General features: G+C 41.7%; 1 protein-coding gene across 2 annotated transcripts in view; it reads left to right on the forward strand.

Annotated features, from left to right (window-relative positions):
• Window positions 1–22,890, forward strand: part of LOC135209134 (uncharacterized) — a 594,318-nt gene extending 571,428 nt beyond the window's left edge. For both annotated transcript variants that reach the window (XM_064241784.1, XM_064241785.1), the window contains 5 exons: window positions 4,921–5,029; window positions 5,674–5,830; window positions 7,828–8,043; window positions 19,094–19,179; window positions 19,783–22,890. In XM_064241784.1, coding sequence (XP_064097854.1) covers window positions 4,921–5,029; window positions 5,674–5,830; window positions 7,828–8,043; window positions 19,094–19,153 — 542 coding nt within the window. In that variant the 3' untranslated portion in view covers window positions 19,154–19,179; window positions 19,783–22,890. The remainder of the gene's footprint in view (window positions 1–4,920; window positions 5,030–5,673; window positions 5,831–7,827; window positions 8,044–19,093; window positions 19,180–19,782) is intronic.
• Window positions 22,891–23,387: the final 497 nt, after the last annotated feature.

The following is a 23,387-nucleotide window of genomic DNA, read 5'->3' on the forward strand; positions in this document are numbered from 1 at the left end:
ATCCTTTCGAGAAACGCACACAACCTTTTTAAATTCGGATATTGCTCAAGAGAAGTTGGGTGAGTCGGATGGGAAACATTCTCTTAGTGGCAGAAGTTGTTTCCCTGAATGGACTATACTACGTATATAAAAGTTTTTTCCCACTAAGAACGGAATTAACATGTGAAGGATGTCGGGTACCATAAGGGCATAGATGTTATGGCACATAGCCTAAAAAGAACTAGAAGGAAGCGCCAGCCTAGCGCAAATTGCGCCAGAAGCGCCTGCCGCGCCAGAAGCACCATCCAAGATATTTTCTCGTTTTAGCGAGTTATTAACCTAAGAGTCCAGTAGCCTCTCGGACAGCAGGCTCGGTAACGGCAAGATTCGTTCCTGATTTCGTTACCCATTTAATCGAAAAGGGGTCGCTTACAAGGAATGATGAAATGATTTATTTTAATCACTTAGGCCAATTCCACGACTCTCTCATATCGCAAAGAGCATCGAGAATCTCTTTTTCGCCCCTGTTCGCGTTAACAAAAGAGAACCTATTTGGGAACAGACACGGAACGTAACGATCCTTAAGAGGTTCGATGCAAGATTTTGCATGTCCGTGAGAACCTTCTCGATCGAAGATAATAACTGTTAACGTATGTCTAACATTTATTGAAAAGAGTTGTGAGAACCTGCGGAAAGTCTTAGACTGCTTCTTTTTCCTCGAACCAAGAGAGGTAGCAATATAAGACATCTTTAAATTTAAAGAAGGGGAATAAACTTTAGCCTTTTTTCCCCTAGTTATAAATTCTTAACAGATATTAAGATAATTGGGCGTCAAAGGAAGAGAGGATGTATGCCTCATTTTGGCCTTAGAGAGGTTGGATTCACAGAAGTCACGTTCTTCTCACAGCATGTTTCGTAAGGCTTTTCCAAGAGTATCTGGATATTCTATCAGAATCTATTATAAATAGACCTATAAAACCTCTCCACTCTGAGTCTGTCCGCGTGCAGACTGACCAGAAGTGGACATGAATGAGAGGTTTTTTCAAGGTAAATGACAATAGTCATGGCTAAGACATAGAATTGCTGCAGATCGTGCTAGATGGAATGAGGAAACTGTCCTCTTCCGATACCTCTGTGAACCACATAGCGAGGTTTTTTCTTTACTTTCAGAGGGAAGAATCACCTATGTATATATCTGCTATCAAAGAACGCAGTAAAAGGCCATACTCTGTCTCTACAAAGGGAATTAGAGATAACAGAGGATTAAGATCTTCGGGATCTTATACGATACCGCAATACGACAAGAGTAGGATATCATGTACTTCGAATGGGATTTTTTTTTTTTGTGGCCACAGATTCCGTGTTCCGACAAAATGGAACTGCTCCTCATCAAACTTCTTTGAGGAAGTTTATGAAGGAATTCTTTGTTTCTCTTAGCCCTAAACGACCAAGAAGACAAGTGAATTTTTTGTGCATTGGAATCTCGCATCAGATTCAATGGAGACTCGGCAATGGGTTCTTGCCAGCATAGTATGTCTGGCAAAAGAAATAAATCCCTCTATTTCTGACGCAACGCTTTCAGATAGAAGTTTAGTTGCCCAGGCAGGGTACTTACATTTTCATCTACAGAAGAAGAGATGGTTTAAACGTTTGCCTACAGAGTCTTCGGGGTGCGATGAGGGCTCAAATGCTTCCCAGAAGGTATTCATAAGGATACAATAAGAGCTAGAAATCAGGGTTCCGCCCAATTTCAGCTCAGAGTCTCCTTCGACTTCCAGACTCCTTCCCTTCCTTCGGGCAAGGATAGGGAAGATTCTGCAACGAGGAACCTCATCAACATGTAAGAAGAGATCTCGTTAGCAAAAGAAGTGTTCACGAAGGATCCTCCTCGGAGGAAGACTCTTCTCTCTCGTATTGTTAGATATCCTGTCGTCTACTGGGTGTAGCTGACTAAAATCACCTCCCCTTGCCAGGGGCCAAAAGCTCAAAGGGGAAGAATTTCTTCCACCCTTCTCCAGTCTCCTGATAAACTATGTGGTTGTTCAGGACTCTCGGACAATGTAGCGCCAGCCAAGCGCCAAATGCCAATACAGGCGAAAAACGCCAGAGGCGGACAGTTCCAAGGAACTCTGTCATGGTCGGATACTGAGAAGGAGCGGGGCCTCCAACCTGGCGCAAATGCGCCAGAGGCGAACAAATCGGACAGATATAAGAGTGTCCGATGTGGACATTGCCAGACAGCCTAGAGACTCTTCCAAGCTCGAAGCTCCAGCAAGTGTGGAGGAGCCAAGCCAGCGCGAGGCGCCAGCCAGGCGCGAGGCGCCAGCCAGGCTCTAGGACCAGCCAGGCTCTAGGAGCCAGCCAGGCTCTAGGAGCCAGCCAGGCTAGGAGCCAGCCAGGCTCTAGGCCGCCAGGCTGGAGCCAGCCAGGCTCTAGGAGCCAGCCAGGCTCTAGGAGCCAACCAGGCTCTAGGAGCCAGCCAGGCTCTAGAAGCCAGCCGGCGCCATCCAGGTGCCAGGCTCCTTCAAGGCTAGGCTCCAGTCAGGATTGAGGATCCATCCAGACGCAAGGCTCCTTCCAGTAAAGAGAAACCTAAAGCTCTGTCATGTAAGAGGGCTAGTCCCCATTGATATGATACAGGTAAGGCTCTGCCATGTAAGTGGGTCAGCCCCCATTGGCACGATCCGAGAAGGCTCTGTCGTGTAAAGCGGCTAGCCCCCATTGACATGATCCAGAAGGGTTTGTCAGTCATAGGTCCCTACCTCGCTGAACTCTTGAGGCATGCAGACTCATAGACAGTAATCATGAAGTCTTCTGCCAGGCTCCAGGTGCCTTCCAGGCGCAAGGCACCAGCCAGACGCAAGGCTCCAGCCAGGCGCGAGGCGCTAGCCAGGAAGGAGGAGCCAATCAGGCACCAGCCAGGCGCGAGGCGCCAGCCAGGCGCGAGGCGCCATCTAGGCGCGAGGCTCCAGCCAGGCTCTAGGCGCCATTCAGGCGCAAGGCTCCAGCCAGGCGCGAGGCGCTAGACAGGCGCTAGGCGCCTGCCAGGCACGAAGCGCTAGCCAGGCTCCAGGCTTCACCCAGAAGAGATCTATATCAAAGAACGCCCTGGCCTTCTTTGAGACATTGTGATCTCCTAAGCACTTGATAAGTGCATTGATGATTCCTTCAAACAGCTGAGAATTAAAAGCGCATGAAGTGCGAGCTTTTCCGAATTCTTGTTCTTTCCCTAACAATATGTCATAAGGACATATTAGCTGTCACATACGGGAGATGCAACTCTGTGTTGACTTCCCATTATCCGAAGGATGTCAAGATAACCTTTGAGGGATCCTTCTCTCTTGGTTGATTCGTGTCTGCGGATACATTGCTGGGATAGGGAGCAGATACTGATCCTTAACTAGTGAGTTAAATTTTATTTAACGTGTTTTTTCTTTGGGTTGTTTGAAAGGAGTTTGTAGATAACTCTTTTCAACTTAAGCACTAACCCTCGTGTTAGGATCAGGTGATCGGGATCGGTGTTGTGCTCCTTAATTATGCCACTAGGCATAGGCATATTGTCATGTAAGAGGCTCTGTCGAGTAAATGGATAAGACCCCATCGACAGACCCACAAGAACTCTTAGCCATAGGTCACATCCTCGCTGAGGCTCTTGAGGCGAAGCAGATTCCTAGGCATTAGCCATGGAGTCTTCCGCCTGATCAAGTAGGAACCAAGGTTTTATTTATTTATTACCTACAACGTATGTTGTTTACCTGTCTATTCAGTAAATAGTTGTCTCTTTCCCACCACCAAGGGTGTCAATCAGCTAAGTATATATCTGCTGGGTAAGTTCCATGTACAAAAATGATATTGTTAAGATACAATAAAGTTTTGTACATACTTACCTGGCAGATATATACGATTGATTGCCCACCCAACCTCCCCTCAGGAGACAGGTGGAAGAGAAAATCTGGTTCTAGAACGGTAATCGTTCCTATTCCTGCCACCCAGCGGCAGGGGCGGTAGATCACCTGACCTACCTGCAGCGTGTGCCGCGAAATTCGAATTTCTGTCGGGGACGACGGAGTCTATAGCTAAGTATATATCTGCCAGGTAAGTATGTACAAAACTTTATTGTATCTTAACAATATCATTTTTGCAGACTTACTCACTTCTCCCTCAGCCAACTGGTTTGTATGAATGAAAGATGACGTTTGTGCTGTTGTTGGCTTGATTCAGGTTTATGAGTTACAGCACAGTGAAAATTCAAATGAGCTTTGTGGTATGCAATTTTCTCAAAGTTGCCTACACTCTTGAGGTGCAAATTGTCTAAAATAAGCATTTTGCTCTTATGGTTTTGTGTGTACATTACATACACTGTTGCAGGTACTGAAACATATCACTCAATTTAGTTTGCAAAACTGTACGTATTGTATGGATTAATTTGGACATTCATTTATGGTAGGTTTAGCTTGTGTATCAATGTCAGAGAAATAACCTAAAAGAAATGGAACGGTAAAGTTCATTACTGTATTTGGTCTTTTGCAGGGAGTATAAAGCATAAGAAATTATTAAGTTTCACTCATAGTTGAAAACAGATCACTAAGTCTCAAGCTTGCTGAAAGGGTGGCTGTCACTCTGTTTTCTGGTTCTTAAGAACATCGTTGGCTTTCACAGACAAGAGTTTTCACGTACAGCAGCCAACTTATCAGTAGAAAAAATGTGGGAGGGATGTTATTTGAAAGGTACAGACTTCATATGTGGATTAGTAACTTTAGAAATTGCGCTGGGTACCTGACCAAAACTACAACTTAAGGTTTAGTGAGTTTTCCACAAGTTATTTTGGTAGATGTTGACTCAGATTTGGTGGGTAAGAATCCTGATAAAATGTGAATATGGAAAGCATTTTGCATTATACATTAGAAACTTAACTTATATTCCTGCGTGCTTTCTTTGCAGCCCCACGTTTAGTATTTGGAGCCATATATCAACACCTGGGAGAAACTATGAAGATGATGTGGGATAAAAATCTCCTGATAAACACTGTTCATGTTACTGATGTTGCAAGGTAAGGAATTCAACTCCTCCTCCTCCTCCTCACAACTATCTCAACTGTTTTTGAGCTGGAAGACAATATTCTTTGATTGGGGTCAGCAGTAAATATCTGTAACTCACCACCCTAAAGACAGGTACAGTTCACATGCAGTGTCAAACCGGAAGCAAGATGGAAACTTAAATTGTATTAGCTGCATATGTTCACTTTTAGAACCCAGAAATAAACAAGACTTTAATTTTTTTTAATACAGAATTGAATGCATTAGATTATAACATACAGACAAATGTGTTGGATTATTTCGTAAAGACACACCCTACTTACAAATGAGTTATGTTCCAGATGGCCATTTTAATATTGAATTATTTGCAAGATGGTTACTGTACTCTTCATGCTTATCTAAGTATAGTATAATAAAATCACTAAAGTACTGTACATTTTTTCATCCTGAAACACAATATGTACATACTGTATGTACATAATACTGGGCGCATTAAAAATTTAAACTCATAGGTGACAAAGGGTAGCGCTCTGAACATTTCTAATTTGCTGTCCCATTCATTTGTATCTGAATGATTGTAAGTCGAATGTTCGTAAGTAGGGTGTTGTCTGTACTATATTCTGTTTAACAGTCTAATTTATTTGATTGTTTTCAACAGGAGTGTCATATGGTTGTGTCAAAGAGGGAAAACTAGAGAAGTCTACAACCTTGTTGATGAAGGTAACACCAAGCAGGGTGACATCACTAACATAGTCTCGAAGATCTTCAGCATCAATCACGATTATTGGGGCAACACTTTGTCAAGTGTAGCATCAGTAAGTAATGTACTATTCAAATTACAAAGTTAGTAAGTAATTAGAAGTTAAATATTAGTCTGAATGTGATAAGGTCAGAAGTTGTAATGTGATGTGTGTGTAACATTAATGAAGCTATATTTACAATTCAGTTGTAAAAAAAAAAAAAAAAAAAAAAAAAAGGTATTTACAGAAAATCATAGATGAAGGCTTAGGCCAGTTGGAAATTTGGGCAGAAATGGCTAAAGATAGAATGTGTCTGTTGATGATAAGGTTTAGGATTTACTTACTAAATTACTGCTTATTAAAGTTCTTATAAATATTTATGTTAATTGAGAATCATGGTTATTATTATAAAGGATTACTTTATCCAGACGTCTGAGCCTTGTAAGACTTCTAAGATGGGTTCATAAAAAAAATCATGGTAATTCTAAAAAAATTTCTTCATTGATTTTTCTTCAGAAATTTGACATTTGTTGTTTATCTTGGACATTTCACACCAAAAATACTTATCCATTGGTGGCCAGTTCTATGACTTCTCAGGCCTGGTAAAGGTTAAGGATTAAATAACTTTTTCCTTCCAATATTTTTATTGTAGAAAATGAAATGAGTAAGTGCATTGAAAAGGTTTTGGGATGTAGCTAGACACCATGCAGCACTATATTTTATCGCTGCTCATTTTGGGGCAAATTTTTGCTTTTTCTTGTAGACAGTTTATGGTAGTAATGAGGAAATAATGGCCACAACACCATGGATCCTAAGCTGAACAAACTGGAAAGGATGCGAGTGGTGTTATGATGTCCCTCATGAGTATCAAGATGGTGACATTTTGATAAAAAAAAAAAAAAAAAAATAAGGACCCAAACATTGGTTTCACAAATATGCTGGGGATTGGAAAACCAATTGTGGGTGCAGCTAGAAAGTCTAATTTTTATTTAAGACATGGATTCTGGCTCTGAATTACAATACGCCTGAAGTCACTGAATTACAATTAGTGATTGAGATTTTTATCATAATCTGACCCAACCAAACCAATGTTATCAATGTTCATGTGGTATCTGATAGTTTTGCCTTTGGTACTATAGACATAGTATTGTTGTTGTCATCATTATTTCTCTTGCTATCAACCAAGGTTTCAATTTATTCTGTGTGATGGTGATATCTAGGGTTTGAGGCCACTATTTTGAGCTAAAGTACCCAATAACTGTCATCTCTCCCTTCCTCGATATCACCTCTACGTAAGATTACTTTAGTTCAGCTCTTGAATGACCTCATAGGCTTGCCTACTAAAATTTTAAGAAACAAACTTTTCACTGGGTCTTAAAACTAAGTACGTACTACTTAGCTTGACTCGTGTTTTAAGTTGAAAAGAAACTGTGGTCGAACATTATTTCTGGAGCGCAACATGGAGACAGTGAACTCTTAGACAGGCCAGTGTGTTATGAAGTTGGCTGGAACAGACTGTTGTCACTTCTGTGCGAGTAAGACATAGAGCCTAGGTAGTGCTTTTAGGACATGAGACGGAGCCCTCCTTTCCTGAGTCCTTTATACTCTGTCACTGTGCCAATAAGCCGTGTTCTGGCTGGGACTAACAATAAGAGAATTCTTTGTAATTGGTTGGTCAGTCTGAGGACTCACAGTGGCTACCAAAAATATGTTTTTTTTTATGTTAGAAGCTGTTTATGTCTTGTGGGTTTTTTTTTTTTTTTGAAACTGTCTTTTAACTCCGGCATCATACGTAATAGTAGGAATTATTCCCGATGTGATGTGTATCTTTATGATTTTGCCGTACTTGTCACTGGATGCTTTTAAAGTTTATAATTTATCTAAGGTTTTATTTTTATATATATCAAAACACTAGAATACTTTATTGATGTAGTAGTTTTATTTTCGTGTTAAACACCATGTTGTGTAGTGCTCAAATGTCTGGAGTTGTGCTTTTTATGTATCCAATTTTGTTCTACTGCATTGTAGTGAGTTTAGTTGATGTAAAACAATTTCTGTGATTTCTTTTGCAGAATGATGCTCTTGATTTGGTTAGTGAGATAAATGAAAAACATTTGGCTCCCTGGGCTGCTGTTTGCTCAGCAGGAGGTTTAGATAACACCCCATTAACTCCATATATAGATCAGGACTCTGTTCACCACAAACACCTTCATCTTGATGGAAGTAAAATACGGAATGAAGGATTCACTTATGCAGTGCCAAAACCTACTTTAGAGAATCTTTTGGAGGTAAGAAGAAGGCTTTCTTTTAAGCCAGTGTTATTTTACTTTTTCACATTTGCTGTCTTTAGTTTTGTTCATTCTTTTTGGGGTATCTCTGTGTGTATCTTTAAAACTATATTTTTCTTAGTTTGTGTACAATAAAATTATCTTGTCTGGGTGAGAAGTCTTCTAAACTGGCTGAAAGGTAAAAAAATCTTTTATTTACTAAACATAAGATTCTGAGTATGTGATGAAATTTGTATCTATGCCATTAAAAATTCCCTTAAAATTATAAAATTTTTTTTAGAGGAATTAATGACTCCTGGTACAAATGGCAGACATGGATTAATTTTGATCAATGGAGGCTTAACATGGATGGTATGGGAATAGCCATGTGACTCAAAAGCTGTAAAGATAAAGTCAAGAGTTATTTGAAAAAGCTTTTAGATGTTGGCATCTAGTTTTGTTATTGTGTGATAAGGCAGTCAAATTTTCAAGTATATTCTTAATCTAGGAGGGATTTTCTCTGGAAAGAGGGGTTCAAATTGGAATAGGAGAAATGTACCATAGTTAGTTCCGTATCACTAGAACTAAGTCCTTGTATTTTGACAATTGAAAATTGTTTGGTTGTGTAGGCTTTGTCATCATTTGGTGTTAGATTACATAAAAACTGATATTTGGATAAATATTGACAATCGGGAATTAGTCATTGTTCCGATACGTAATACAAACCATCGGTCCTTTAACAATAGGAAGTAGCTAGCGGCAGCTGGAACGGTCGTAAGCTTCGAACAAGGGGAGAACGGTAGTTAACTGCTTGTCCGCGCGACTGGGAGGTAAACAAATCACTTTTGCTTTCGGCCGCGGGTGTGAAGGACGTGTTCGTCATCGCTCTCTGCCCGCTTCATCGTCGTATGCTTTGTTTATATTGTGTTTTCTACTAATGGTTTGTTTGACTTGAAAATGAAACTGTAAGTACACTGTTTTCATTTTCATTACTTAATTATGAACCAACATGGAGTTATCGCCGTAGATGCGGCGATTTCCTCTCTTTTCATGAATTGAACCCTTGAATTATGCCTCGGTGCCGAGGGCGGGCGCGCTCGCACCGAGTCATGTATTTTGGGCGAAAGTGTGTAATTGAAAAATGTAAGTACTCTTTTCATTATATGTTTGCCCTGTGCGTTCGTTACCGAGAGTGTGTTTGCGCTCGGCACGAGCCTTTTAATTTTGTATAATAGAATGCAATGAAAGTGGATTCGCAATTGCAATATTCTTTTCATTTTCATTTATTTATTTGCATGAAATTTAATTTGGATCAATTTTCGTTCTTACCCGGGAATTGATCCTTACGATTTTTTTATGTGAAATGAAATCGCAAGTGCAGTATTCTGTTTCATTTTCATATATATTTTATGATAGCATCATATTATTGGATCAAGTTTCCGTTCTTACCGGGAATTGATCTTTTCCCCTTAAGTTCTATGAAGTGAATCGCAAGGGCAGTATTCTGTTTCATTTTCATATTACTTTTCACTGCTGTGCGGGGGTAGGGGAAGCGAAGGTCTGCCAGGAAGTCGTCGGAAAGCTCTCCCGCGACTCCCTTGGTATCCGATTCTTCGTCTTCCTTCCTGCCCCCCGCTCAGCTTCTTCGTTGTATTTTGTATTTGGGGTCTTCCTTGCGTTCGGGGTGGGCATGTCTTCCCCCCGTGCGTGAGGGAACCCCTCTTACTAATCTATCTATGTTACCGCAGGTGCTACATCCGTGGGAGACGACCTTGGGCAGGTATGGACCACCGCGGAGGCAGGGCGTGCCTAGCATCCACGGGCTGCTGCAGCGTCTAGCGAGGTCTGGGGCGGTCTCCACTACTACCACGGCCGCTTATGCTGCTCCCCCCCCTCCTGGTCTACACTCCCCATGCTGTGTCGATGACGCCGTCTGCCGCTACTAGGGCCGCAGCCGTACCGAGGTGGGGTTGCTGCCGCCGCCTGTTTTCTTCGTGTTGCCTGCCCCAGACTTCCGCTGTTCCAGCAGCTCGCCCCGGGACCGGGCGCCAGGACCCAGGTTCCGCTGGCTGCCGATGATTCTACGAGGCGATCGCTGGGCCTGCCGTACCTGCCGCTGATGTGATTCCCGCTGTTGGCTTGGCTGTCCCTTCTGGGTCTACCGCTGCCGCTGTTCCTGCCGCTCCTGAGCTGGTTGCTGTTCCTGTCGCTCCTGGTTCCTGTGCCTGTCCATGCTGGTCCTGCCCACGGTGTGTCTTCCCCAGTCCCAGGTCCTTCCGGACAGGTCCAGTCGGGCCGTGTTGCTTCGGCAATAGCCCCGGCTCCGGCCTGGATGGAGGACCTGACGACTGTCCTGCGTGAGCTGACGAGGAAGAGGAGAAGAAGAAGCTGTCATCTTCGTCTTCATCGTCTGCTGCTGCCTCTTCCCCTTCGACTTCTAAGGCCCATAAGCCGAAGAAGAAGAAGGCTGCCTTCCCCCCTAAGAAGTCTCCTTCGGGAACTTCTAAGGGCCCGTCCCACCTCGGTGGGACGGGGGGTCCTTCTGCTGGTCCTCCTGCTCCTTCGGGAGCGGGGCCCGTCTCCCCTTCCGTAAGGAAGAGATAGACGGGGACCAGAGGAGTATCGGTTAGCTCTGGTACTTCCTCGCCTGGTGCTAGCGGCGATGCCGCTACGCCAGGTTCCGGCTCGGTCTCTCGTTCGCGAGAGATCCCGAGTGTACGTTCTCCCTCGGGAGACCGTGCAGCCAAGTTTCGGCGCTAGAGTTCGCTCGGCGCCAAGACGCGGCACGGAGCAGAAGGCTGGTGAGAGACGCTCAGGTGACTCTTGCCAGGCCAGCGGCCGCTCTTGCAGCGACCAGCTGGTAACCCGGGTTTTCCCCCCTAAGAAGGCTCCTTCGGGACCTTCTAAGGGCCCGTCTCGCTCCGGCGATTCGGGGAGCTCTTCTGCTGGTCCTCCTGCTCCCTCGAGAACAGGGCCCGTCTTTTCTTCTACCAAGGAGAAGAAGACGGGGACCAGAGGAGTACCAGCTTCGGCTGGCACTTCCTCGCCTGGTTCTAGCGGTTCTGCCGCTAAACCAGGATCCGCCTCGGCTTCTCGTTAGCGAGAAGTACCGAGTGGACGGTCTCCCGCGGGAGACCGTCCAGCCAAAGTCTTGACGCCCGAGCTCGCTCGCCGTCAAGACCGAAGCGCGGAGCAGAAGACTGGCGAGAGTTGTGCAGACGACTCTCGTCAGGCCAGTGGACGCTCTCGCAGCGACCAGCTGGCTGACGGGTTTGACGTGACGGTCGCTGACCAGCCACGAGTTGAGGCGAGGAAGGGGTCCCCGCGGCCGTCGGTACCAGCGGCTCGACGCGCCGAGAGGACGCTCGCCGGTCTCACCGCGACAGCGAACCTAGCAGGTCACCTGACGCCGCTCCCATCGGGACCGGGCGAAGATGGTAACCAGCAACAGCTCGCCTGACGCTAGAGATCAGCGTCGACGTTCTCAGCCGAGCCTCTCGCCCCAGGCGAGCGGCAAGGCTAGGCCTGCTGCTCGATCGCCACCGCGGGTTGACGATCAGCAGCAGCCCTCCAAGCACGCTGGTCCTGCCAGCGAGCTAGGGGGGGGCGTCAGGTCTGCCTCTCCTGTACCTTCAACCTCCTCGGGCTACACCGGGAGGAGCGAGGTACCTATGAGTGATCGCGAGAGGTGCGCCGCTCGCGATCCCGCTATGACGCCGTATGGACCAGGCACGGTTCTAGGACCGACCAGGACATACGTGCAAGTAGCTGGAGGCGACCGTCAGGGGTCTGCCGCTTTTCCTCCTTCGGAAGGAGGAGTATCTCGGGATCTGTTCTTGTTGGAAGGACTGGACGGTCCTACTCCGCAAGACGCGGTTACTCCCGAGATACAGAGGAAATTACAGAAGTCATTAAGCTGATTCGTCAGCATAATGACCTTGCGGAAGGATTGCCGCTCCCACCAGCAGAGCCCACGTCTCTGCTCGAGTCGTTTTGGGGCCCGAGAGGGAACCCAAACCGACGGTGGGTCTGCCGCGATCGGAGCTTGCCGATTCTGTCTCGAACCAGAGTCTCTCGTCTCCGGACAAGAAGGCTCTCTCAGTTCTGGCCGGTCGATCAAGCTACTTCCACCTCCTCTACTGCGACAGCGGCGTTTCTACGTGTCTTCGGACACCGTATTTAAATACTCCTTCGGTCCTCCTGAGAGGTTTCGACCTCGACGAGGACTGGAATGAGTCGGAGGACGGTATCGGCTCTCCCCTGTCAGGTGTCGATCAGCCCCACCCAGACGACGTTCACAGTGGCGGCAGACCCTTACCTACAGTGAGAGTTAGTAACCCTCCGCGGGGGAAAACGTTTTCTCCTGACGATACGTTTTCCCAGACTCTGAGAGACCATCGCCGCAAGGCGATGGCTGCTCCTATTCTTCTCCAACTGCTAGTTCCACTGGGAAGGCGAGCGAGTATCCAATTCCTCCCCCATTCCCTCTCTCCTTACGGCTACGAGGGAAAGGGGAGGGATCCTACAGAGATTTCTCTGTAGGATCCCACGTTCGGGACTGCGCTACCCGGGGGACCTTCGGGTCCTACCTGACGTAAGCCCCGGTCGTTGAGGAGGGATCCTGCCCCATTCTCGATTTCTACGGGAATCGAGAGGACCACCAGCCGATATCGTTTGACGAATTCGGTGGGGGTTTCGCAGACTGCTTAGAATTCTAAGGAATTTCTAGCGCATTCAGAGTGTTCGAGTTTTTTACGATCTCCAAACACTTAGGCGAGACCACGGTCTAAAGTGAGCGAGACGAGAATCCCCGATGTTACATGATAATCGGGAACCTCGCCTATGCTCGAATTCCTGGAATTTCTAGCATTGGGAAGAAGACTGCTGCTGAAAGAAACTATCTTACAGTAGGCGACCAACCTGGAATAGAGAAGATTGGACGGGAATATCCAGTTTGGCTTGAACTATCGTCTTAGTATTCTGTTCACCATTGAAGCTTTCCTTCGAGGAAGACTTCTCCTTCACTCTTTGATAGAGATCGAAGGTGGTCGATCTCCAATCCTTATTTTTTTTTTTTTTTCTTGAAGGAAAGAATTTAGGATGGAGATCGTTGTTCAGAATCCTACAAATATACTACGTATATTAACCTCGTGACATGATTCTACTAAGCAGTTGAATTGTCCGAGGGGTAGGCGCATATCCTAGTTTATCTACGGATTGCGACTTAGAAGAGAAGTATTCTAATTGAACTGCAACTCCCAGGAGTTTTCAGTTTCAATTTTATATACTTATGGTTTTGTCACGACAACACCATTTCAACTTTTATATTTACCGAAATTCGTTTCGCCTAAATATAATTGCTCGAGCATATCTTTTATGCTCGGTAGTTCTAGCCGAACGCATTCCTTCATGGAATAATGGATTACATGGCAACTCAGGATGACGAGTCGGCGAGAGCTCAGGCTCAACTACTGTGTATTGAACTGCCTGACAGCAGCTCAGTATCAGCTGGGCCTCCGAGATGCACGGTCAGTTATGTCTCTCTCTCCCCTGGTTTGATTGACTACCGAACCGTATCTCTGCCCAACAATCATGGACTTAGGTCTCTGATTAATGGGGATTCTCGCAATAATGAAGGACCATCTACTGCTGTGACGCTAGATTCCATCGCCTTCGACATTGCGAGAATTTTCAATAGAGATATCTCTTGGACTCTTTCATCTTTCTGTTTACCGCACGGTAACAGAAGTCTGTACAAGTCTCCCGCTGCATCGCACTGCGATAATGCGAATGATTTTGCAGACATCTGAGTTTGTCTTCAAAATATCTCGTATTCGTAGGTGTACAATTGTTCATTGTTCAACCCGAATTACGAGATGTGTCAGAAGACATCGCCTACTCTCCGACCTGACAGCTCTACTTCCAAATGTTCAGCCCATGAGAAGCAGTTCTTCAGGCGGTTTTCCCCTGTGTTTTCATTACTGAAGAACGCCCCGCTTTCATTGCAACTACGACTTCTCACCGGACAGCAATGAAATAGCGGTTAGCGTTTTCAGTCATTTGTAAGCACAGGTTATGAATCTTGAGAATCCTTCTCTCGATTCGTCTGTGAAGACGTAGGTTGCATTCAATATCTACCTTCGTCTTCAACGGTACATAGTGTTGTTTCTCCTTAGCTGAGATTCAACAACCATGAGATGTTTTGCCTTCAGGGACCTCGGTCTCTAGAAGGCAATTGACTTTCGCCTGTTGGGCACATGCCTTAAGAGAATCATCACCTCGCTGTCCGGCATTGGTGACAAACAAATACATTATTTGTTTGGTCTCTCGGCATAACCCTTTTAAGGCGAAGGTCACGTGACTTACTCGGATGCTTTGACAACTTGCCTCCTACCGAACGCAGTCAGTCGGCAGCTGTCAGAGCGGCCGAGTCAGTTACGAACTACGCTGTTGACTTAGTTCGGTTGTTACACAGCAATCATTACTTCGTTTTAATAGCTTGTCACAGTACCCATACCATTGACACCCACCATGGAGTGTCGGTGTCCTATCCACTACCGAGAACTTCGCTGCATGGGGATAGGAGGATGCGAGAGACTTCGTGGCAAACGGACAGACCAGTATGGGTACTGGACATCACCGAAGTAGAGAAGAGGAATAGGTCATGCGACTATTTCCTTCTTTTCCTCTGAGGAACTGCATGACTTCTCCTGCGAAGTCATGCAGAAGACTCAGAACCCTTCGGTCCCTGACGATTGGTTCGAGTCGTTCACAATCCCCTCCCTAATGGACTTCACCGCCTTCGATGCGAAGGAGATGCTGCCTTGTCCGCAAGAACTTCTCCGTGGCGCAGGTACTGAAGCAGGGGTCTGGTCCAACCAGACCACATGCCCTTCCTTCTACCTTCGGGATATTGCCCACAGGTCCTTGGATCTTTTTCCTTGGGACCCGTGGTGGCTGCTCAACACGTTGTGTAGCGAACCCAGACCCTCGCAGGCTGAACAGCATCGAGTCCTGGTGTGACCGTAAGAATGGATGAGTGAATGAGAGTGTGACTGGCTCCTCTTCCCATCTTTTTCTTCCCCTCTACCTGTGGTTAGAGGGACACGGTCGTCACCCTGCTGGATTAGGACAAGATGCAGGTGAGCTACTCAACAGAGCCCCATCCTATCCCTTTCACTAGGGATAGGAGCGTATATCCACCACTTCCTCAACAAGGGGGGGGGGAGGAAGTGGATGCCAGCTTGAGACAACCCATACTTTATGTTGCCTCTTGCAAACAGGAACAAGTTCTTGCTTGCTGGTACGAAGAGATACGCTTGCCTCTCTCTTAGTACTCGGCCCAGAGGTCTGACCATTGATCCTGCGGTGCACACCCCGATCAATCGGACAGAGGCTTGGATCCCTCCCTCGCTCTTACGACCAGGGAGGCATTCCAGGGATGGACGAACACCAGTCTGTTCATCAAAAGACTCAGATTCCTCCCACCAAGAAGTGAGTCTTCCTATTGTTAAAGGACCGATGGTTTGTATTACGTATCGGAACAAATGACAATTTGTCGAAAATTGCATTTTTCCTAACTATACAAACCTGAGGTCCTTTACATATAGTCCCTCCTCATGCCACCCCTCACTCTGCGTATTTTGCATGGGCCAAAAGCAAAAGTGATTTGTTTACCTCCCACTGTCGGACAAGCAGTTAACTACCGTTCTCCCCTTGTTCGAAGCTTACGACCGTTCCAGCTGCCGCTAGCTACTTCCTATTGTTAAAGGACCTCAGGTTTGTATAGTTAGGAAAAATGCAATTTTCGACAAATTGTCATTTTAATTATACAGTAACTGAGTATTTGTAAAATATTAATTCTCCAGATTACTGAGCTCCTGGAAAAAGGGCTTGTTTGTTTTGTGATTAGAGCAAATTCTTCTCTGCAAATTTGTGCTACCTTCTTATAAATTAAAAGAAATACTAAATAGCTACTTTGGTTACACTAAAAACATAATTCCTGAAGTTTATTCCAGACTGCCACACAAGCCTCGCATAATGTTGGAGTAATCCTGTTTCCCTCATTGTGTCTATTAACACAGGATTTCCAAGTCTACTTAAGTAGCGGAAAGTTATTCAGTAGTATCACGCATAATTTTGAACAACTTTTGCTCCAAAGGACAAATGTTTCAATTCTCAATGAGGATGAGTAAAAATTAGGCATTAAAGTGCTGGTAAGAAACTAAGTATTTGAAGAAGATAGGTGTCAGTTTACAGGAAATCATGAAGGCCCATTATTATTATTAAGTAAAAACTGTACACAAACTGTACACTTGTAAACTCTGTTGAAGAAGACTGTATGCATCACGCGCAAGTTTTCTCAATAAACTCTCCAGTTCTGAGAATAATGAGACCGTAAAATGCATGCAAATCTGTTCTGTCTAAGAATTTACTCTAAAAGGAGAGGTGAAAATTGGTGCAGGGTAGATTTAAAGAAGTTGAATGGCATCGAAGGAAGAGACCAAGGGGAATAAAGAGTAAAAAAACTAATGTTACTGCTTACTTACTTGCATTTAACTTGTATAACTAAATAAAATACAGTTTAAGCAGACTACTGGGTCTCATTTTCAGAGGGATTGGCCAACGGACTTATTAAGTTAGTAAACTGGAGCCAAGTGGGATAACAGCAATGCATTTGAAGGCCAAAGGGTCACCACAAAATGTCATACAAGCCAAAGTTGTCCTACAAGGAATAGCAATTTTAAATTCAAGATACTTATAGCATTGTAATGTAATTGCACATATTCTTTTCCAAACTGTGACTTCGTATAACCTTCACAATGTTGATAAACTTCAAAGTTGGCAACACAATGGTCTTGATAAAGGAACAAAAACCCATATTACTCTACTACCAAATATTACTGTACTACATATTGTCACTGCAGGTCTCTCTCTCTCTCTCTCTCTCTCTCTCTCTCTCTCTCTCTCTCTCTCTCTCTCTCTCTCTCTCTCTCTCTCTCTCTCTCACACACACACACACACACACACACACACACACACAGAGGTGGTATTTCAAGGTAAAAAAAATTGATCGGGAAGAAAACTGCCAATTTTTGGTATGTTTTACTGGAAAAACTTACTGCTGTTATTGGAATGGCTTCAGCCTTTTAACCCATTTACTTAAACCTGTTTAAACAATTAATTATGTGGAGAAGCAATGACTTGAGTGGTAGGCGTAAAAAAGGTTCATACCTTTTTTTGTTCAAAAACATGTAGCACTGACAGCTTTCAAGGCAGAACTGCTCAGTTTTGTTTCATTTTGCAGTTGAATGATTACTCGACACAAAAGCCAAAAAAAGGTCCCCAAAATAACTTTGTGTCAGTGGAATAATACGTAAGTAGAAATTATGAGATTCCAGGAAATTTTGCACGTCCCCCCCAAAAAAACCTTGGCAATAAAACTTATATTTTACCCATAGCACACCTGAATAAATTAAACTAATTATTCCGTGCAAAAACTTGTAATCATATCATGAAAAATATGAAAAAAAATGAATGACAAAGAGAGAGAGGAGAGAGATTTTGTGCTTATTGCTTTTCTTCCCGGAAGAAAAGCAGTTAGTACAAATTCTATTTTTTTCTTTTCTTTTTCTTTTAAGATACAAAAATTTTAAAGGTAGACTGCTCAATTTTGTTTCATTTTGCAGCTGAATGACTACTCTATACAAGAGCATAAAAAAGCTCCCAGAATCACTTTTTATCTATGTGGAATGAGTAGAAATGAAGAGATTGGACAACTTTGCACTTCCCCCAGAAAAAAATTGCCAAAATAACTGTTTGCAATAGTCTTAATTTTTCAGACATAGCACACCCATATAAATTACCTAGCATTTGCAATGCAAAAGTAGTTATACCTAGGAAAAATATGAAAAAATAAATGACAAAGTAGTGTCATATATATAGTTCTTAAAAAAGTGACACTTGGTCAAGTATTTATCTCTCCCAAAAAATAAGTCATGTATATAATTCTTAAAAAAGTGACACTTGGTCAAGTGTTTCTCTCTCTCCGAAAAAATACATTATGTAATTAAAATGAAAAATTAAAACACTAGTAAACAAAACCTAAAATGACTTTTGTACTTAAATTTGGATGATCTCTGTATCATTCATCACTGATGGTTAAAATTATTTGGGTGCTATTGGTAAATACTTAACCCAGAATTTAGAATTATGTATATTATAGTTCTAGTAGGCTATAGATTAAATTTTAAATGTTTTAGGCTAGTCCAGCTCATTCATAGGTTATGGTAAAAATTATACCAAGAATAGATTGAAATACACAATCCTGTTGGGGAGAGAGGAAATGGATGAAAGTCAAGTGTAAATAGGATTGGACACCTGGAGTGTCGGTGTTCTTCATTTCAACACACTTTTCTTTATTTTTATTTTAACAAACTAGGTGATAGCTTCAGGGGTATGATCCCCTCCTTTTTTTTCAGTCCTAATTGATCAGGTCCATGGGTAACAAGGAATTTTTTATGGCAGTTCTGAATGTGCCTAAATACTTGGCATCCAAATTCAGGTTTGTGGAAGTTGAAAGAACTGTGAATGATTTAACATTGTAGACTTGATTGCATGAAGGAAGTTGTGTGATTATCACATGAAGAACCATATTAATGATTTTTGCTTTCAGTGTTAGAAAGATGATGCAGTTTTGGGGGGACAGGGATGAGTTTCAAAACTGGATGGGAAAAATTATGTGGTGCAAGTACTTATGATATTTTTTCTTGTTTCTGGACACAACTTAGTACAAGTTTGATGTTTTTTGCTTGTAGCAATTGGCTTCATACCAATTAAATATTAGCTGCATCTTTGAAGTTTCTTACATGAACTGTGTACTTTTATGAGTGTGTTGAAAGGCTTAAAAACTGTGAACATATTGAACAAAATTTAGTGGTCTGCCCTGACTTCACACATTTTGACAGTACTGAAAGATTTTTTAAATAAAAGTTTCGAACTTGACGTTGAATGCAATGTATTATGAAATGTTTGTGTTTATGACATTGAAATACTGTGGTTATCTTTTCAGGTTCTGAAGGAGTTTGCATCAATGAAGATCTTCCCAGCAAACGCACTTCCAAGTCATTAGTCATGAAATTCCATTATACTTTTCAAGTATGTAATTTTTTCTTTGATCATTTTATCATTCACTCCTGTACTTGAAAGCTTGGATATAAAATATGATTGGATAATACAGGTGAACCTCCACTAATCTGACTTCATTGTGACCACTCGTGGCTCAGTGAAAATGATTAGTTACAGAAGAACTGTGTAATACAATATTTGACTTCAATGAAATGCATGTCTTACACATTATAGTGCACCAGTGGATGTTGTGTGCGCTTTAAGCATTGCTAATGGCTTGAATAAATTGATCATATTACCAGATAAAAGAATGTTTTGCAACTTTTATTACTTTTCAGAATTCCATTTATTGGTAATCCCAGAATCATACTCTAGTGGCCTGTTTACAGCACTTCAGCTTTTTGATGATTTCATATTGTTACTGTTGAACTGACAAACTGATAATTAGGAAGACTTGCATATAAGAGATAAGCCCCTTAAGGGGGTAGTGCTGACAGTGCACTGTTGGCATTACTTGAGGTTCTTTGCAGCATCCCTTCTGCCCTAGCTGCAACCCCTTTCATTTCTATTACTGTACCTCCATATATGACTTTTTGTTATCAATTACTAGCTTCATTCATTTTATTTTTGCAGATGACTGACAGGTGGAGAAACACTTGATATGCTGCTCATCCGTTCGCGGAATCTTATGGAGAGATTCTCGTTAGATGGTAATTATAGAGGTGTAATACAAATCAAGAGTGTGTGCAAAAAAAGCCAGCTCTACTCGTTGAATAAGGGTGCATTGTCAGTGCCTAATGATACTAGGCTGACTCCATTTGCCTCTGGCATTCAGTCTTCTTCATTTTAAAAGTGCTGCCTTCTATTGCCTTGTACTATCAAAAATTTCAGTGGTCATGAACGCTAGTGCAAGCAACCACACTTCAGAAACAGAAAGGAGTTGCTTTGGTGTCTTCAGTTATTCATATTGAAAACAGATCATCTTCTTTTGGTGACTTATTTTATCTTTATTCAGTAAATTGACAAGGTAGGTATGTCATGTAGTGTTACACATTTTAGTATATTTCTTCTTGTTGAATATATTATTTACATACTTTGTCTAATGCCAGCAATATACTTTGGCTTGGTTTCATTTTTGAATTAATTTGCCAAGATGTCTGTTTTTTCTAATGTACTATTTTGCTTGTAGTCTGTAAAAAGGTATGATTTTGTCTCCTCTTCCCCATGTTGTAGTATTAAACTTTGCCCATTTTTTAAATAAAGATGGCATTATGGTGCAGTTCAGCAGCATGGATAGAGGAATAACCTGAAAAATAGTTTGCTTATATTTTGCAAAATATTTTTAAATGCTTCCTGGCAGGGAATTGGGTAAAAAAGAAAAACTGGCTTCATTAAAGTATTTTGTCGATTATTTGACTACTGTATTAGGTTTGTGCAGACTTACAGATGCGTGCATTATTGTTAAGTGTAGTGAAGAGTTGGAGTTTTATGAAGAGTTGGAGTTTTATGAAGAATTTATAGTTGTGAGTTTATTGCGGTAATTCAAAACCACTGTGTATTCTTAATTTATAACTCGGATTGAAAGGTAAATGTTTTTGTGTAGAAGTTACTTATTTTCCAAATAGTGGAACTACTGGGGTGAATCTGATTTGTACAGCTTTTTTTTTTTCTGTGTACTTTTTGGATTTCTGTATAATTATTTGTAATTTTTTGAGTGTTTAGAATTCTAAGAATGTTGTAACACAATTATTCATTCCCATTTTAATTTTCATAGGATTATAAACTTTTGATTGTGATTCAAGATCTCAATTTTGAAAGAAAATGTGTAATGATGTTTTGTTGTGTTTAGTGTTTTGTTGGTTTGCTGTGCTGTACATCACCTGCATATGGATGGCTAGTAATAACTTTTGTAGGTTAAGCAAAATTTTTAAAATTTACCATGGAAGCAGACAAAGCTTTTGCAAAATTATATTAGACCAAATAAATAAGTACTTTATGCAGATGGAAACCAAGTGATTGCTTGGATGCAATTTGGTAAAAGTTGCCATAAATTGGTGTCATTTTATTGATGTATATGTAGATCATATATCATTTGTAGAAAGATTGAAACAAACTTCTTTCAAAATTGCCACTGTAAGATATTGCCTTTTCTGCTATGAGTTAAAGCATAGGTTGAACAAAGGAGTTAGCTCCTCCCATTAACAAATTCACCGAGTTAATTAAAACTCTGTACTACAAAGTTAACCAGACATACTACTGATATTTGATAAGAAATAGTTGGTTTAAAGAAAAAAAATTCATTGCCATCAAACCACTTTTTAGTTTCACTGAATGTAGAAGAAAATTGTAAACCAAATTGAGTGTAATAACTTCCTTGAATTCTAAGAGTGTTCATTCTTTGTATGAACAATTGTGGAATTTAGTACCTGTAGTGCTCAGTTGTAACTTATTAAATCTAGGCAATTGTAACTTATTAAAATGATGCTGGAAGTGGGCTTGAAGCATTATTTTATTAAAATAAAATGTCTTATCAAGCACAATAATTCGGTGATAAGAAAAGTTCAACAGGCTGATATGAAGTAAAAAATTTATTTTTACCAATAGCAGGTTTTTATCAGAATATGCTTGACATGGTTTTTTGGAGAGTTCCACATAAGCTAATAATTTCTTGGACAGTGATGGCAACCACACAGAATAAAAGCTTTATATTCCTCGAGCTTTAGGCAGTATTGATGCAGATCTTTCTACAGTGAATTGAATATTTAACAAAGTGTAGTTTCTGTATATTGAGTAACATTTCCAAGTATATTTATGTGCACTGACAGCAATTGCTGCCCAGTTACTGTCAAAATTCAGGGTTGATGTTTTTATATTGTTAAAATTTCATGCTGTTATTAGATGGTTATGAATTAAGATTACCGCTGAAAAATAAGTGCAAGATTTTTTTTTTTTTTTTATACCCACTGTTGAGTAGGGATTGTATTTTGCATTAATATTTTCTTCTAAACAGTCCATTTGCTTCCTAAATATTTATTGGCTTCCATACTACTTAGCAGTTGCAATATCTCTAAACTTTGGAATTTGGTTCAGGGTAAATTACTGTAGCTTTTCTCTGTGGAGTGTTAACTGTTGACAACGTGACATATCTACAGAATACTGTACTTGTTACAAAGGTGTAGTGATGAAGTACCATAACCTCAAGGCTGTGTGATATTAGTGCCCTTAGGAGTATTAGGGGACTTTGGCACTAAAACTATATGGTAAGTTTTCAATTAAAATGAACTAAGGTTTGGAGTTTAGTTGGCTTTACGATTTTAACAGCATCCAGCATCAAGGTTAGGTATTTTATGACAATTTTCAAATAATTTTGACTTGAAAGTTCTCTGTGTAATGTTTTCATGATTTTACTGTTATTACATTCCAGGTGTTAGTTGTTGTTGCTAGCAATATTGTTTGGAGCCATTGTGATAACTTGTGCCATAGGTGATATCAACATTCCTGTACCGTGATAATATATACTGTATGTGCCTTTGTGCTGTAGTAACGTTGATTCCAACTGTTGGCTTACCGTAAAAAAAAAAAAAGACACGAGCGATATCAGACTTGAAAAAAATGGCTTGCATGTTTTTATGTACTTAAATCATACATTTTTCATACCTCACTCAAATAAGAACTGAAAAATTTGTTTTCCCACACATGGAGTTGTGTACATGTATACTACAATTAAAGTGGTTTATTCAAGGATTTGTTTTGTCTTTCCATTTTTTTTCTATTCTGAATATAAAAAGTGAAAAAATAAGAATTCATTATGCTTAATATTGTACAGTATAGCTGTTGATAAACAAATTAATAACATTATGGAAGTAATTTAACATTTTGACCATAAATTATATAATAAACAAGATCAAACAGATAATTAACCTATAGTCCAGCTCTCTGTTCGATTCTCGGCCATTCCATTGAGGAGTGAGAGATGTGAATTTCTGGTGATAGAACTTCACTCTCGGCGTGGTTTGGAAGTCATGTAAAGCTGTTGCTGGTTCCATGCAACATAGAAACAAAAAAATCTATGTTCACCAGCACCACTCTTTTGTCTCAAGATTGTCAGTCAAAAAATTAAGGTGGGGAAGAATCTGCATTTAGAACCTTTAAATATTCATGATGTTTGGCAAGTTTTCCACAGGTACCATACCTTACAATGCAATGCGCCAACTGAATTTCCATTTGCTCTAATACTC

This window comes from Macrobrachium nipponense, chromosome 37 (genome assembly GCF_015104395.2).
Source record: "Macrobrachium nipponense isolate FS-2020 chromosome 37, ASM1510439v2, whole genome shotgun sequence".
Taxonomy (NCBI): domain Eukaryota; kingdom Metazoa; phylum Arthropoda; class Malacostraca; order Decapoda; family Palaemonidae; genus Macrobrachium; species Macrobrachium nipponense.